At 36.2% G+C, this 17,380-nt stretch overlaps 2 protein-coding genes across 2 annotated transcripts; both read right to left on the reverse strand.

Moving 5' to 3' along the window:
* Positions 1 to 373: 373 nt before the first annotated feature.
* On the reverse strand, positions 374 to 7,571 carry CLEC2D (C-type lectin domain family 2 member D). The gene is given in 3 exon segments (XM_053555641.1): positions 374 to 703; positions 7,227 to 7,244; positions 7,247 to 7,571. Coding segments are annotated over 3 exon segments (312 nt in total). The 5' UTR covers positions 7,284 to 7,571; the 3' UTR covers positions 374 to 446.
* Positions 7,572 to 12,970: 5,399 nt separating this feature from the next.
* On the reverse strand, positions 12,971 to 14,161 carry LOC128561431 (cytochrome c oxidase subunit 5A, mitochondrial-like). The gene has a single exon (XM_053555640.1). It carries the CDS (start codon positions 13,542 to 13,544, stop codon positions 13,185 to 13,187), a length of 360 nt encoding a protein of 119 aa, XP_053411615.1. The 5' UTR covers positions 13,545 to 14,161; the 3' UTR covers positions 12,971 to 13,184.
* Positions 14,162 to 17,380: the final 3,219 nt, after the last annotated feature.

Below are 17,380 nucleotides of genomic sequence, written 5' to 3' on the forward strand. Positions count from 1 at the left end.
AGTGGAAGGGTAAAATTTATTGGAATTAACCAGAATTTCTGAGCCTATTCATTCAACTGTTTCTTTGAAGCTGTAAGTATTCCATTAGACTAAAAAGTTCCTAAGTACTAACTGTACAGTTTCTGATAGTTTAATGGTCATTTAGGGGGAGGGACAGATTCCTGGATCTTCCTATCTCCATCTTCTCTGACTTGTTTGATTTCTTTTGAAGCAATGTTTCTAACTTCATATAAACTTAAAAATGTATTTTTACCTATAATTTTCTAATCCCTATTGCATAGTTCTGGTGAACAAGTCAAAAAATGGTCTGGCTTTCTCTTTGGCATGTCCCTGCCATGAATGTTAAGGTAACTAGAGATGACTCAATGTAGAATGTAATACCTGCTGGATTTACTCTCCTTATGCTAAAAAACCAATGAGAAAGCAAGTGTCTAAACCTGTTTTTCTTAGACACTTCCATAAAGAAACTTTTCCTTACAGGACTGAATCTTTGCTCCTACCCATAACAATTTCCTTACTAGTTCCTGGGGAGTTTCAAACTGAACAAGGTTAGCATCTTGTGAATGACAAAATATCTGGCTCGATGTCCAATTCCTGATGTCATCAGAAAAATAGAAACACTTCCTTTGAAAACCAATCCAGCTTTCTGGGCATGCAGCTTCAAGATATGCTCCTGGCTTTTGATTGCAGTTATTTCTAACTGCTGAAAATTCAAAAAATGACTTACTTTTATACTGTATTGTATAAATTACCAAGAACTAATATTTTTCTTCAACACTCCTACTAAGGACTACATATTAAATGTAGTATACACATTTTCAAATGAGAAATATGATTTTGAAAATCATTGCTTACATTACACAGTAAATGGCAAAACTGAGATGCAAACTGATGCCTTCAGTTGTGGATAAGCTCAAAAGGGAGTTATTAATGCTTTAAGCTGTCTCTGGGTCACATATATGCCTATTTGGATTTCAACAATGTTATCTTTCCTTAAAATATCAATACAGCTTATGGCCAGCTTTAGAGAACAGATATTTTTTCCAAGTGCCCTAGATGAGTTGATATATATATGACATATAAATAAGTCCCACAACTAAATAAAAAAAAAAAACTTTTCAAAAATGGGCAAAAGGCTTGAATAATTATTTCTCCAAAGAAGAGATACAAATGGCATTAAGGGCCTAGAATAGTGGTTCATGCTTGTGATCTGAGCACTCTGGGAGGCTGAGGTGGGTGGATTGCCTGAGCTCAGGAATTCCAGACAAGCCTAAGCAAGAGTGAGACCCTGTCTCTCAAATATATAACTATAGGCACTGTGGTGAGTGCCTATAGTCCCAGCTTTTTGGGAGGCTGAGGTAAGATCACTTGAGCCCAAGAGTTTGAAGTTGCTGTGAGCTGTGACACGATGGCATTCTACCAAGGGCCTCAGAGTGAAATTGTCTCAAAAAAAAAAAAAAAAAAAAAAGAAAAGAAAAGAAAGAAAGAAAGAAAGAAAAGGCCATTAAGTACCAGAAAAGATACTCAACCTCACTTACTAGGGAAATTCATACTAAAAAACCCCAATGAGTCATATCTCATTAGTTATGGTTTTGGGTTTCTGAACTATAGGAGTGTGCCAGAAACCTGGGTATTTTCTTTTTATTTTTAGTAGAGAAGGGGCCTCACTTTGTTCAGGCTGGTCTTGAACTCCTGACCTTAAGCAATCCTCATTAAGATGGTCATTAACGAAAGAACAAGACTCAGGGCAAAGGGTTGGAAAACAATTTTCAGGTAAATGGAAATCAGAAGAAAGTAGGGGTTGCAATCTGATTTGCAGATACGATTGGGTTTAAACTGACAAAAATAAAGAAAGACAAAGATGGACACCATATACTGGTCAAGGGAAGCATACAACAAGAAGACATTTCAATGCTAAAAATTTATGCACCCAACTTAAATGCTCCCAGATATTAAAAATAAACCCTAACTAAAATGAACAATATAATCTCCATCAACATCATAATTGGTGACTTCAACACCCCATCTGACAGATTGCACAGATCCTCCAAGCAGAAAATAAACAAAGATGCAAAGGACTTAAACACAACTTTAGAGCAAATGGGCTTAACAGACATATACAGAATATTCCATCCCAATGAAATTGAGTTATGTTCTGCTTGTCGGCCCATGAATCATCCTCCAAAATTTTTCATATCTTAGGGCACCAATCAAATCTCAACAAATTTAAAAGAATAGAACTTATACCATGTATCTTTTATACCACCACAGAATAAATGTGGAACTCCAACAAAAGTATTCATCCCCATATAAATTCTTGGAAACTAAACAACTTTATGCTGCACAACAGCTCAATCAGGAAGATATAAGGAAGGAAATTATTAGATTCCTCAAACAAAATGATAATGAAACTATCAAAATGGAGATACTTCAGTGGCAGTCTTAAGAGGAAAATTTATTGCATTTAATGCCCATATTCAAGTAAAAAGAAAGAGTGCAGATCAACAACCTAATGAACCATCTCAAGGAGCCAGAAAAGAAACAATAATCTAATCTCAAACCTAGCAAAAGAAAAGAAATAACCAACATTAAATCAGAATTAAATGAAATTGAGAACATAAGAACAATTCACAAGATCAGTGAAACCAAAAGTTGGTTCTTTGAAAATATTAATAAAATTGATCTACCCTTGTCCAGATTAACTAGAAGCAGAAAGGAAATATTGTTAATAACTTTAAACAGAAACAAAAAAAGGGGATATAGTAAAGATACCACTGAGATACTAAAGATCATTACTGATTACTGCAAAAAAATATGCCCAGAAATTTGAAAATGTAGAGGAAATGGACTAATACTTGAAATCACACCACCTTCCTAAACTCAACCAGAAACAGTTAGAAATTTTAAACAAACTAATGTTAATTATACAAATTGCATCAATAATACAAAACCTTCTGGACTAGATGGCTTCACATAAGAATTCTACCAAATCTTTAAAGAGGAGCTTGTATGTATATTAAAGAACCATTCTAAAACATAAAGAAGGAAGGAACCCTCCCCCAACACATTATATGAAGCAAACATCAACCTGATACCAATATCAGGAAAAGGCCCAACAAAAAAGGAAAATGACAGGAAGAATATCCTTAATGAATATCAATGCAAAAATATTTAATAATATCCTGCAAACAGAATACAGCTACATATTTAAAGATCATGATCAGGTTGGCTTTATTCCAGGGAGCAAGATTGTTCAACATATATAAATCCATAAATATAATTCACCACATAAACAGAAGCAAAAACAGAGACTATATGATCCTCTTAAACAGATGTAGAAAGATCATTTGACAAAATTCAGTATCATTCTGACAAGAACTCCTAAGAAAATAGGCACAGAGGGAACATTTCTTAAACTAATAGAGGCCATCTACATAAACTCACAGCCAATATTGTACTGAATGAAGTAAAACTGAAAGCATTTCCACTCAGAACTGAACCAGATAAGGATGCCCATCAATGTAGTGATGGAAGTTCTAGCCAATGCAGTCAGGCAAGAGAAAGATGTCAAGGGTATTTAAATGGGGATAGATGAGGTCAAACTCTTGCTCTTTGCTCATAATATGATCTTAGAAAACCCAAGGAACTCAACTATATGGCTCCTGGAAGTGATCAAGGAATATAGTAATGTCTCATGGCACAAAGTCAATTTCCACAAATTAGTAGCCTTCATATACTCCAATAACAGTCAAGTTCAGAATCAAATCAAAGACACAACACCCTTCACCATAATTTTAAGAAAATGAAATACCTGGACATATACGTGGCAAAATATATGAAGGATGTCTACAGAACTATAAAACTGTGAGAAAAGAAATAACAGAAGATGTTAATAAATGGAAGAATATAACATGTTCATAGCTGGGAGGAATCAGTATTGTTAAAATGTCCGTATCACCCAAAGCAATCTACAGATTTAATACAATCCCATCAAAGTACCAAGGTTATAGTTTGAAGAACTTGAAAAAATAGTACTTTGTTTCACACGGAAGCAGAAAAATACCTGAATAGCCAAGGGAAATTCTAAGAAATAAAAACAAATCTAGAAGCATCACATTACCAGACTTCATAACAAGTCTTTAGCTATCAAAATAGCATGGTACTGGCAAAAAAAAAATAGAAACATAGATCTATGGAATGAAAAAGAGAACCTAGAGATACACCCAGCCACATGTGGCCATCTGATCTTCAATAAACCAAACAAAAACATACATCGAGGAAAAGAATTCCTGTTTAATAAATGATTCTGGCAGAACTGGTTAGCCACATGTAGAAAACTGAAAATGGATCCACACCTCTCACCATTGATAAAAATTAACTCTCTCTGGATAAAAGACTTAAATTTAAGACACAAAACAATAAAAATATTAGAAGAAAGCATGGGAAAAACTCTTAACAACACTGGCCTGGGAAAAGATTTTAAGAAGACCCCCTTGGCAATTGCAGCAACACCAAAAATAAGAGAATGAGACATGATCAAACTGGAAAGCTTCTTTACAGCTAGGGGAACAACTAAATCATATAGACAACTTGCAGAATGGGAGAAAATATTTATATGCTATGAATCAGACAAAGGGATGATAAGCAGAATCTACAGAAAATTCAAACTACTGAACAAGAAGAGAACAAACAATCCCATTTTAATGGTGGGCATGAAACATGAACAGAACCTTCTCTGAAGAAGAAATTCTAATGGCCAACAAACACATGAAAAAATGTTAATTTCCCCTAATCATCAGATACATGCAAACCAAAGCCACCCTGAGATATCCCCTAACCCCAGTGAGAAAGTCCCAGAGCTGGAGAAGCTGATTTGGATGTGGAGAAGAAAGAACACTTTTACACTGCTGATGGGACTGCAAACTAACTCAGCCTCTACAGAAAGAAGTATGGACAATCCTCAAAGAGCTAAAAGCAAATCTTTCTTTTCATCTCAAATTCCCATTTGTAGGTACCCAGAAGAAAAAAAATCATTTTACCATAAGGACATTTGCCCTAGAATGTTTATTACAGTTCAATTCATAATCACCAAGACATGGAATCATCCCAAGTGCTCATCAACACATGAATGGATTAATATACTGTGGTGTATGTATAGCATGGAACACTACTCAGTCATAAAAATGATGGAGACTTCACATCTTTTTATTTACCAGGAGGAAGTTGAAGAACATTGTCATTAGTAAAGTATCACAAGAATGGGCAAGCATGTAAAGTACATAATATTAGTATGAATCCAATAGAGAAACAACTATACCTCCCATATGAGAGAAAAACACAATTAAATTCAAGTAGAGGGAGAGGGAGGAGGGAAAGGAAGAGAGGAAGAGGGAAGGGAATTGGTCAGCTCTCAAAGGGCATAATGTAAGGGGACACAGGACACTTTCTGGGTGAAGACCTCAGTCACAAATTGAACTTAACAAACACAAACAATATAACCTTATCATTTGTACCCTTATGTTAATCTAAAATAATAATTTTTTTAAAAGGAAGAAAAAGAAAAATGAAATTAGTGTTCTTTATGGAAGGAAAGGATTATAAATGGCAAGGAATAAATGAGGGCTTCTGAGACGCTTAGCAAAGATCTTTCTCAGACAATGTCAGTAGTCAATAAGGATGTTCATTTTCTAACAATTTAAAGGTATATATAAATTTCTCTTGCCTGTAGTTCACACTCCCAGCTAATTCATTTAGATATATCTATGAGTAGACAGTTGTACTTTTCTTCAATAGTTCTTCCATTGTGGAAACATTAGCTAGATTTAAGTTAATGTTTTTAAAAGTTATTTTTATCAATTAATAGACTTTATATTTGAGTAATTTAGGTTTACAGAAATATTGAATTGAAAATACAAAGTTCACATAAACCTCAGTTTCCCCTTTATCAAAGATTAAACAAAATCAAGAAAGAAGCCAGAGGGAGGAAATAGAACTTCTTATAGAGGAATAAAGATAAGAATTACATTAAATTCTTTTTTTTCAGGCCAGTTACTGAAAAGGTGAAAGAAAAAACAAACCTCCGATAGTGTGACTTTTAAATTAAAGAAAAACAGGTCATGTAATTCCATCAACATTGAATTAATATTTCAAGAAAACTTTGTTGTTTTAATCAAATTTTATAAAGCATAGCAAACTGGATAATATTTAAATTCCTTCATAAATTCCCTTTTAATCTTCACAGTCTATACAAATGCTGAACTTTCTGTTTTGTCCTCACTTTCACTTTTTATTCTATTTCAGTACAAAAGTTTACCATACAAGATCCTTTCTTATATAACATTGTTCTACTCTTTCTCATCAAAACTTTCATCCTTCCAACCTGCCCAGACAATCTACAAACACAACAGCATTATTCTCCATTCTATTTAACCTCTGGTATCAAAACCATTTTTCATAAAATAGGATGGCCAAACTGATAATTAGAAGATTTTTAAAAAACAAAAATGCTATTCTTTGATAGAGAAAAGACTCAGTTTCCCAAATAATGATAGAGAGCTCAAGTATTACATCTTACAAGTCACTCATTTAACATAACACAATTTTAAGGGTTTTGAGTAATTGAAAAGTGTTTTGAAACCATAGTGTAGGCACTATCTCTGATGTCTTTTCTGGTCCTCCTACGTCTCACATGGTTACCTGGCATCAAAAATGGCTGTAAAGGATAAGATTTTTTTTATCTTTAATTAACTTACCAGGTATAAAGACAGAAAACAGGATGACTGGAGGGTTCAATTTCTTCCAGATTAGCCAGGGGGCAAAGCTGGATCAGGGCAGAAGGGGCCCTGTGGGCTAGATGGTGCCTCATAGTTGCCGGCCTGGGCACTGAGAACATGTCCTTATGTTTATTCATTGAAACTGAGAATATAAGTAGAATATTATAGAAGTGGCAGTTTTATGATCTTAAAATATCTGAATTTAAATAATTCTTTAAAAACTACCAGCTATAGAGAGGCAATTATAGAGCAGTAAACAAGAGGACAGTGAGTAACTTTTACTAAGCAAACGAGGGGGGAGTCGTTAGGTAGCAGTAAGTTTTTCTGAGGTGTTTCAGATTTTAGGATTGAAAAACTCTTTACTTGTTCACCATTTTTCTTGTAGAAACTAGAGGCCATTTCTATCTTCCCACCCCAGGTACCACACTCACTCCACATGGTCCAGATTCTTACCTGGGTTTGCCAGCAATCTGGTGCAAAGTTTTCCTCGACTTTATCACTGTCATGCATTTTGCCTGAAGTTTCTATGAGCAACCTAAGGCATAGTCTTCGCAGTCTCCACTCTGAGAACTATTAAAAAAAAAACAAACCCAAAGCAAAACCCAAGGAATGAAAAATGAAAGTGCCACATTAGGACTTGCTCTATGTGTAAAAATATGAAGTTTTTAAATTAAATATAGCTAATGGAACGAATGAAATAGAAATCCTCAGTTTAAGGGGGTTTTAAGAATTTAAAAGAAAAAATGTTGAAGCTACATCTCTAATGTAGTTTCTCTTGATTATCACAAGAGAAATTAATGCTTGTTAACTTCTCAAAAGTTTATTGAATGTTGACAAATTATAGTTGTATATATTTATGGAGTACAAAATAATGTTATTTTAGAAAATAAGAATTTATTAAAAGGAAGGAAGTTGCTCTCAGAGGAAATGAGAGGTTAGACCTTTTTTTAGCAAGTAAAAAAAAAAGAGAAAAACAACCCAGTAATTCCAGTATCAAAATCCATTCTCACTCTCATGAAAAAAAAATGTGTTTTGTTTTTCTGTTGTTGTTTGTTTGTTTTTAATTTTTTGCAGTTTTTGGTTGAGGCTGGGTTTGAACCCACCACCTCTGGCATATGGGGCCAGTGCTCTACTCTTTTGAGCCACAGGCACCGCCCTCAAAAATATTATTTTTGAAAGAGGTATACACCTTCTCTTTATATAATATATGAAAGACTATGAATGTTTCAGTAATCTGTCTTATCACTGAAATATAATATACATACAAAAGGTACCTTTAATATACTTACAGAAAGATACTGTTACCAATAACAATGCACTTGTAGTCCCAGCTACTCAGGGAGGTTTAAGTGAGAGAATTACTTGAGGCCAGGAGATCTGGGTTGTAGCTGGATATGTTGATCAAGTGTCTGTTGGCTTGGCACCTGTAGCTCAGCGGCTAGGGCGCCAGCCACATACACTCTGGGCGTTTGAGTTGGTGGTTTCAAATCCAGCCCGGGCCTGCCAAACAACAATGACAACTACAACCAAAAAAAAAAAAAAAAATAGCTGGGGGTTGTGGCGAGTGCCTGTAGTTCCAGCTACTTGGGAGGCCAAGGCAAGAGAATTGTTTAAGCCCAAGAGTTGGGGGTTGCTGTGATCTATGAAGCCACAGCACTCTACCCAAGGTGACGGTTTGAGACTCTGTCTCAAAAAAAAAAGTGCCTGCACTGGGTTCAGCAGCAACATACTGACTTTCTGGAAGCTGGGGAACCACAAGGTTGCCTAAGGAGTGAACCTTCCAGTGAGAAGCAGAGCTGCTCAAAACTCCTGTGGTAATCGGAGTGGGTTCACACCTGTGAGTAGCCACTGCACTCCAGCCTGAGCAACATGGTGAGGCACCCTCTCTCTAAAAAAATTTAAAAAAAAGCATAGAAAATGAGAAATCTAACCTGGTCTATGGGGTTAGAAAATGTTTTTATAGTAGAGTGATAATTAAGCTAAGAATATGTAAAAACAGACCTAGCTCCTTGCAGCAGCTCCCTTGCATTCTCTGTCCATCCTCACCCAATGTTCTCTCTTTGTTGCAAAGGCCATTCAAAGGGAAACCTTTGCCTTCTGCACTAGAAATTAAAGCGTTGTGGCAGTGTAACGGCTCATATGCCCATCGTCCCAGTTACTGCAGGATCTTTTGAGATAGTTCACGAAGTTACTGCTATACCTGTTTCATCAACTACTCCCCAGAGTTCAGTGTTACAAAAAAATGGACATGAACAATATGCAGCTTCTTGCTCTCTCTGATATGTTCCAGCAGTGCAGAGACTTCCCTAGCAGTAGCATCTGATCAGATGAATTGCTATCATGTTTCTAAACTTCTGACAAGGCTTTTTTTAATTGAAATATAACTTATAATACTGTGCACAGATCATAAGCATACAAGTGAACAGACGTTTAAGAATTTACCATGAAATATAACAAACGTCCGGATCAAGACCTAGAACAATACCAACACACCATATGCTTACTCACGTTTTGTCACCCTCATTACCCCAAATAAGATCATCTTTACTTCTGACACCACAAATTACTTTTGCCTGTTCTTTAACTTTATACAGTAGTGCCTCTTACTCTCAGGGTCCATAGACACCCCACATGGTTACCTGAAACCAAATGTCTTAGTTCATTTTGCATCTCTCAATAATGGAAATACCTGAGGGTAATTTATAAAGAAAAGAGATTTATTTATTGGGCTTGTGGTTCTGTGGACCATACAAGAACAGATATGGCACCAGCATCTACCAGAGAGCTTCTAATCAAGGAAGGCAAAGGATTACAAGTGGATCACATGACGTGAGAAGGAAATAGAGAGAGAAAGAGGGATGTCATGCCCTTTTAAACAACCAGCTCTGCATGAACAAATAGAGCGAAATCTCTCTCATTACTGTGCAGAGGCCACCACAAGCCATTCATGAGGGTTATGCCCTCATGACCCAACAATCTCCAATTCATTTCCATTTCGAATATTAGAAATCAAATTTCAGCATGAAAGTTGGAGGGGACAAGTATCCAAACCATATCACTGAGGGTAGTACGAACCCAATTGCCATCATCCAGAACATGTTTTTGTCCATGTCCTCTATGCTCAAATTTGATGCCATTTCCATCTTAACTAAGTACTTTTATAGTTTGAAATATGATAGCAAAATTAGTATGAATTTCTTCTTCCTACTTCACAATTTCAGAGATAGAAGATTGTTTACCATAGATTTTAGCAACCCGAGCCTATGATTTTTTTTTCCTTTTTTACAAGGAAGAAAAAGTTAAGAAAGACAGTTGAGAACTTTCACCTTTTTACCTAAAGGAAGAACTTTATGACTTCTCTTTGGTATGTCTGAATTGCCAGAATCACTACTCTTGTGCTTTGGGGACATTATTAAATAAAATAAAGGTTACTTGAACACAGGGACTGCAATGACATGAGAGTCAATCTGATAATTAAGACAACCAGTAAGTGCCTCGTGTGGTGGCCAGTCTCTACTGTGTGGATCCACTGGACAAAGGAAGGAATCACATTTTGTGGGTCAGCAAGAGATTTCATCATGGTGCTCAGAACAGAACACAATTTTAAAATTATGAATTGTTTATTTCTGGAATTTTTCATTTAAAAGTATTGCACTGCAATCACAGGTTACTAAGACCATGGATAAGGCAGGGCTACTATATAAAAAGAGACAACATTCTATTAAGCTTGGATTCCCTCTCTCTATGCTGTGTTGGTGAGTACCAGTAGTTTGTTGACATTTATTGCTGAGTACATTTATTTACCTATTATTTATCCATTTATTTGTTCACTACTAATGAAAATTTGGATTGATTCTACTCTGGCTATTATGAACAAACAGTTCTGAACATTTGTGTCCCAGCCTTTTGGTAAGTGTATGTCATACCTCTCTGTTGGGGGTTTACCTAGGAGTGGAATTTCTGGATCATAGGGTATGCTTACATTTAGCTTTATTCTATTCTCTTAATTTCTAATATTGTCTATAACATTTCCTTTTTCTATTTGAGGGGATTCTTTAACTCAGCTTTTGAGATAGATGTTTTGCTCATTGATGTTTGTCCTTTCTTCTTTACTAACATGCATTTAAGGTTATTAAGTTCTCTATAGGCACAATATTAACTTGATTGTGCAAATTTTGATGTAGTTGATTGTCATTATTTGTGGTAGTTACAGTCCATGAAGTCACTTCAAACAGTGAATTAGTGAATACTGAGCCATTGTTGTTAGGAGAAGTACAGGTTCCAACCATCCTCTGGCCACAATATTTTCATTAACCAATCAATATATAACTTTGTTTTATATGTGTTTCTGTCTATAGACATCTATTTAGTATATATTGTTAATTCATCAACATTAAAATAATGTCCAAGATCATTCATTGTAACTCATGCCTAAACAAAGATTTGTCTAATACATGTATTTTATCTGTAAGACACATTGCAACCTTTTTTAAACTTAGGTACACAACGCAATACAACAGTACTATGCTTGGGAGCCAATGCAAACTGTACAATCACCAAAATACAGCACAAAAATGCAAAAAAAATATGTACCCCTAAATAGACAACACAAAAGGACATGTTTATAGTATGAAAGCCGAAACTAGAAGGCAGAGGATCATCTTGTTCTGCCTCAGCTTGGAAATAGATTTATCAAGCAACTCAGTTTTTACTATTCTGTGACTCACTGAATAAATGTTGATTTTGTGGTTACAAACACATTTTAGCCATAGGTGAATGTGAAAATACAATTCGGAGAATAGTGAGGATGAACTCTATCTTGTGTTCATTTCATCCACTTTAAGATATGTCTTCTTTTATTTTTATTTGACGAGGTGGCATTTCAAAGTGTATTACTTATCTTTTAAATAATTGAATATTTGTGATATCAAGTTGTCTTTTCATTATTGATATGTAGCTTAATTCCACAGTGGTTAATGAAAATATTCTGAATTAGTTCAATCCCATAAAATATATTAAAGCTTGCTTTATAACCTAGCATGTTTTTTTTTTTTTCTTTTTGTTGCAGTTTTTGGCGGGGGCCAAGTTTGAACCGGACACCTACTCTTTAAGCCACAGGCGCCACCCTATAACCTACCATGTAATCAATTTTTGTAAGCACTTCAATTTCTGTAGAGAAGAATATGAGTTTGTGTATTGGTAGTAAGCATGTTCATTATGTGATAGCTCAATGCTATTTTATGATTGGTTTAGTGATTATTCTAAGATTAAAATAATATCCTTGACTTAATGTTGGCTAATATATTTTAGTACTTTACCACTCCCCCCCCAAATAGTAGGACCTTAAAATGCCTTCACTCATTTTACTTCCTTCCCAGCTTCAATTTTATTATGGTCATGCATTTTTGCACCTCTCAATATATTTTCATTATTATTTTGTACAATATTAATCTATGTTACCCTTTTCATTTCCCCTTTCTTTAGCTATACTTCCATGTTTCCATTTACAATCACTTTCTACTTGTAAAATTCCCTTTACTATTTCATTTAGTATGAGTTTAGTAGTGATAAATCCTGTTATGATTTAGATATTTTGGAATGTCTTTGTTTTGATTTCACCTCTGAAACTTCTCTTCACCAGTTATAAAAACTAGATTGTTTTGTTCTTTACTTTCACCAATTTAAAAAATGTAATTTTGTTGTGCAACAAGGTCTGATGATTAAGGTCATTTAATTCATCCTAACAAAAAGTGCTACGTACCTGAATGTCACTATAGTCACCTTTGAAGTATACTGCTCTTTGGAAGCTAAGTGCCAATACTAGTGCTGAGTCCACCCTTCAAAGCAATTTTGTAACTCTTTTTCTGTAATGGCCATCAAAGTTGTCATCATATTACCTTTGATGTCCTGAATGTCATCAAAATATCCTCCTTTCAATATTTCCTTTATCTTTTGGTAAAGAAAAAGTCATTGGGGGCCAGATCAGGTGAGTAGGAAGGATGTTCCAATATAGTTATTTGTTAACTGGCTAAAAACAAAGCCCCTTACAGACAGTGCTGTGTGAGCTAGTGCATTGTCATGATACAAGAGCCAGGAGTTGTTGGCCAGGACTTTCAGTTAAGATTTTCCTATTTCTTTTTTCTTTCCTTTTTTTTTTTTTTTTCAGTTCAAACTCATTTCCCTTTATTAAAGTCCAAGTTACCATTATGGTTTGGTATTCAATAAAGTAAAATTTGTTTGAATAAGGTAATATGTTATCATCAGTATTTCCAGGTGACTGTTTACAATCAAGTAGTATTATCAATAAATCCTTAGGAAGCCCATCCATGGGGTTTACACTTTGTCAAGGCCCAGTTCCTCTGGAGTGGAGATTCCCAATTCATTTAAAGTTGGTCTAAGTTCCTGGATGACCTAGGGGTAGATTTCCGTATGAGGTCCTGCTTTGTCCTTAACAACCTCTAGGATGCGAACTGCACTAGCAAAATCATTTAATCGTCTGGATGCCCACAAAGCAGCATCAATGGTTTTGGGTTCTGGACCCAGATCATAGCCAACAAGTGTGTTCATCCCTTTCCACAATTCCCAGGCATCTATATCTGGCTTGTTGAAGTGTGTCACCCAGTGAGCATCAAACTCTTCATCTGTCTCTTGTGACCCAGGGGAATAGCAGCAAATTGAGTGGATAGCGGCGGTGGGGCTGGGGACCAGGGCGGGGTGCAGGAGGCCTCCAGGGCCGCCCGAGAGGCAGCGGCGGAGAGCAGTGCCCAGCATGATAGCGATGGTAGTGAGCAGGAACAAGCTGGAGAGAAGCAGGGAGAGAGCTCACGGGCCGGCTTTCCTATTTCATTATTGATATTTACTTGGTCTGCTATGCTTCTCATAGTCAGCAGACAATTTGATGCACAATTCAATGCATTTTGGCATCGTTTCCATCAGTTCTGCTTATTATTGGCTGCCCTAACCTCTCTTCCTCAGCGATGCTTTCTCTTCCCTCAGAAAAACATTTAATCCATTTGTACAGCACCATTTTCTTATGCCCATGAACTTGAACTACCATGTTCCTGATTTCACTTCCACTCTTGCTGAGTTTAAGAAGAAATTTACTAATGTTCATTTCTCCAATGCAAGCTTCCACATTCTTGCAAGGGCACACAAAAAAACCACCACAACAATAATGTACACCAGCAAGGCCACACATTGACATTAACACAACTGTGAGACACCACATACAAAGATTGTGAAAATGAACTAAGCTGTTTGTACAGCACTGCCAACTTAAGTGAGCAGTGTCAAGTTCTCAATTAATTGTCAGATCTCATATGATTTCCATTGTTTCCATCAGAAAGTAACTGGTCATTTTTATTATAACTTTTCCTGAAGAGGATAAAACTTTTTCATTTTGCTGTGTTTTTTGGATTTGTTTTGTTTTTGCTTTGCAGCAGTTTTACTGTGACTTTACTAGATGAGATTAAAATCTTGATTAAAATTGCTAAACTTCTTAAAACTGAGACTTGGTGTTTTACTTCTCTTTTGAGAATTTCTTGGCCATTGTCTCTTCAAGTATAGTTTTCTTCTTGTCCTCCAACTGATCAATTTCTGAGACACAAATTCCATTTATATTAGATCTTTTCATTGTTGTCCTTATTGCTTATTTGCTATTTTCAACATTGACTCTCTGTGGTTCAGTTTGGGCTTTTAACTGACCTATATTGTATTTCAATAATCCTCTCTTCAGTTGATCTCAATCTGCTTTTAAGTCTGTTTTGAAGGAGCTAAGGAAATTTCACCCCAAAATATGGTTCCTTGGTATAAAGAATATTTTGAATTAAAGGCCATTCATGATCAGAAAGCAATGGAAGAGGCCTTTCCTCTGTCTACATAAAACCTGAGTAACCTGACTGAAAATCAAAAAGGGCTGCTGACTTCTTTACTACATGCTAATAGGTCCAGCCCCAAGGTCTTTTGAAGAACAATACCTGTCTCTCAGGTTGAACTACAAATCAATATTTTCAGCCGTCTACACATCCCCCCAAGCAACCAGTTACTGCACCTATACTTTCCACATTCTCCCCCCTCCCTTCCAAAAGCATCTATAAAGGTCTCTGACCATCACTGAAACTTTGGGCAATCATTCCCGTGGTTCCCCCCATGTGCATGGTATTTGGAAAAAAACCTTTTTCTTATAAATCTACCATAATTGGGAGTTGATCTTTCAGCAAACCGGATCAAGGGAAAAGGGCAGGTTTTCCCCTGATCCCTACAGTTTTATTGTTAATTCTTACTATTCCATTTTCAGTTATAAGATTTCCACTTGACTCTAATTTAGAGATTCCACTTCTCTAATGAAATTTTATTTTTTTTCAGCTATTCTTTGGAGTATATTAATCTCAATTATTCTTAAGTTTGAGGTCAGTAATTTTAATACTTTAGTCATATCTGTGTCTCTTTATTTTTTTAAATTATTTTTAAAAATTATTTTCCCTCTTTGTACAATAAAGGGAAATTTTGCGTAAGTATTGTCTATGTACTGGTTGCATATAGTTTCATATATAATATAAAATTTTCTGGCCAGAAATGTTCACATTATTCTTTCATAGGTAGACAAATTGGGCATTAAGGGTCGGTACACATGAACCCCAACCTCATTTGAATGCCAGCTGGGAAACGATGCTGGAAATAGCTAACTCAATACCAGTCTTAAGGAAGAACAAGTTTGAGGATGCCTGGAGATGGCTTACACTAATTTAGGCTGGGTAGACCAAGATAATGCAGCCCCTTCCTGGCTTCTTCTGTAGGGTTTTATTAATTTTTAACAAAGGTGCATATGCAAAAGATAGTGTTACTTTAATTTCTTCCTCTGTAGGTCCTTGACAGAATCAGATGTCCCTGCCCAAATAGATCTGCTCTGCCCAGGAAGGATCAGGTTCATGACCCACCCAGGAAGGGTCAGACTCATGTCCCTCCCAGGAAATAGGAATGCCACCAATTTCTGCCCTCCCTAACCCTTTAAATCCCCATCAACCATAACCCCCATGTGGAATTCCTTTCTTGATTCCCCCCCACCTGCATCCTCATGGAAATAAAGACCACGTTATTTCTACAGACCAGGGATTCTGTTTTCCTTTGTTTTGTGCCTTGGAATAATCTTTCTTCCTTGGGTCCAGAATCTTTCAGTCATTGGTCACAGAGCAATGGTAAGACAGGATTTTCATTAGACAGAAGGGAATACAGAAGGGGTAAAAAGCACCAGAGCTTCAGGCAAAGGGTCAGACCTGTTGGAAGTCTCTCACATGGGCCCTTTGTCTAGGGGTATATATTATATTTTTGGCCAGGACTTGGTAGTTAGAAAAATATTTTTTCAAATTTAATGAGTGTATTAACAAATGAATGGAATGCAGTCCCTTCTCCACTGGGGCAAAGTTATCTAAGGGAAGGGATTAGTGGGTGTACTCCCTACTCCCTGCCCCAAATGTTTCAGACTGCTTGTTTATGACCTTGCTAGAGTCCAGAGGGTGTGGCCTGGAAAAGGCAGCCTGTTTGTGCATAGAGAGAGAGGTCTGATTTCTGAGCTCACCTGGGCCTAGAGAATGGGGAATCCCTGTGCAACCTTGAATGGGAGAATCCTCTATTAGTAGGGTGAAAGAATCCCAAGTTTTCAGGAAGACTGGATAGAGAGAAAGCCAGGGTATACTGCAGAGGTTTGGTAAACAGCCAGTGGTGTAATACATGTGGAGGAAGAAACCAGTTCTGTTCAGGTAGGGAAAATAAACAACGTTCTCTAGGTCAACTACATTTCAAAAGAGTTTAATCCCTCTTAGCTGTTGACTCTGAAATGCCTGAAGCATCCTGACCAGGCAAGTGCCTCCAGAATTGCCCATCTGCAGGTGTTTTCCCTGGTTACCTCAGAATTGAGGTGGGGCATTCTGCTGAGAAGTCAACTATGTATCTCCCACTCTGGGTAGTTCTTTCCTTAATCCAATAGAGATTATGTTGATTTAGGCTTAAATTTCAATTTTTATAATATTCTATGCACCTTTTCTTCCACTATTCCATAATTTCTAGTTTGTCCTAGGACCCAAGATAAAGCCATTTTGTAATTCCATCTGATTTAGTAGAAAGCCTGATTTCTACTAAAACTGCTTCTCTTTGTTGGAGCCAAAATTTGATTTTTTATCTCCTCAACACTATGCAGTTGACAAAAATTGCATGTTTTTCACATTTTTCTTCTTAGCTTCTCTTCCTGTGAAGTTTAATAATTTAGCAAATGACTTGAGGGAAAAATATTGGTCTCATTTCTTTAGTGCTCTCTACTCTTTGGGATTTTAGCCCTTCAAGTGTTTTGGAAGAGATTTTTATCTCTCCCAAAAAGAATGCCTGTTATCTCAGCCTTCTGCCCAGAATGTCAGCCTCTGACCTATTGTAAAGCTGCCCCTAAGAAAAAGGTAGCCCCAATAATGATCTCTTACTTCTCTGACTTCTATCCAAAATCTTTTTTTTTTAACTTTAAACAAGTTTTTATTACAAAGGTTGTCACATAATTGGATATTTCTCTACTTTGTACACAATTATTGTTACTCTCCATGGAAAGGCTGCTTCTTAACTTCTCA

The sequence above is a fragment of the Nycticebus coucang genome, chromosome 12, assembly GCF_027406575.1.
Source record: "Nycticebus coucang isolate mNycCou1 chromosome 12, mNycCou1.pri, whole genome shotgun sequence".
Classification (NCBI taxonomy): Eukaryota; Metazoa; Chordata; class Mammalia; order Primates; family Lorisidae; genus Nycticebus; species Nycticebus coucang.

Bases quoted from the DNA above. Each gene is read 5' to 3' on its own strand.
- LOC128561431 (XM_053555640.1), bottom strand. From the start codon at position 13,544: ATGCTGGGCACTGCTCTCCGCCGCTGCCTCTCGGGCGGCCCTGGAGGC.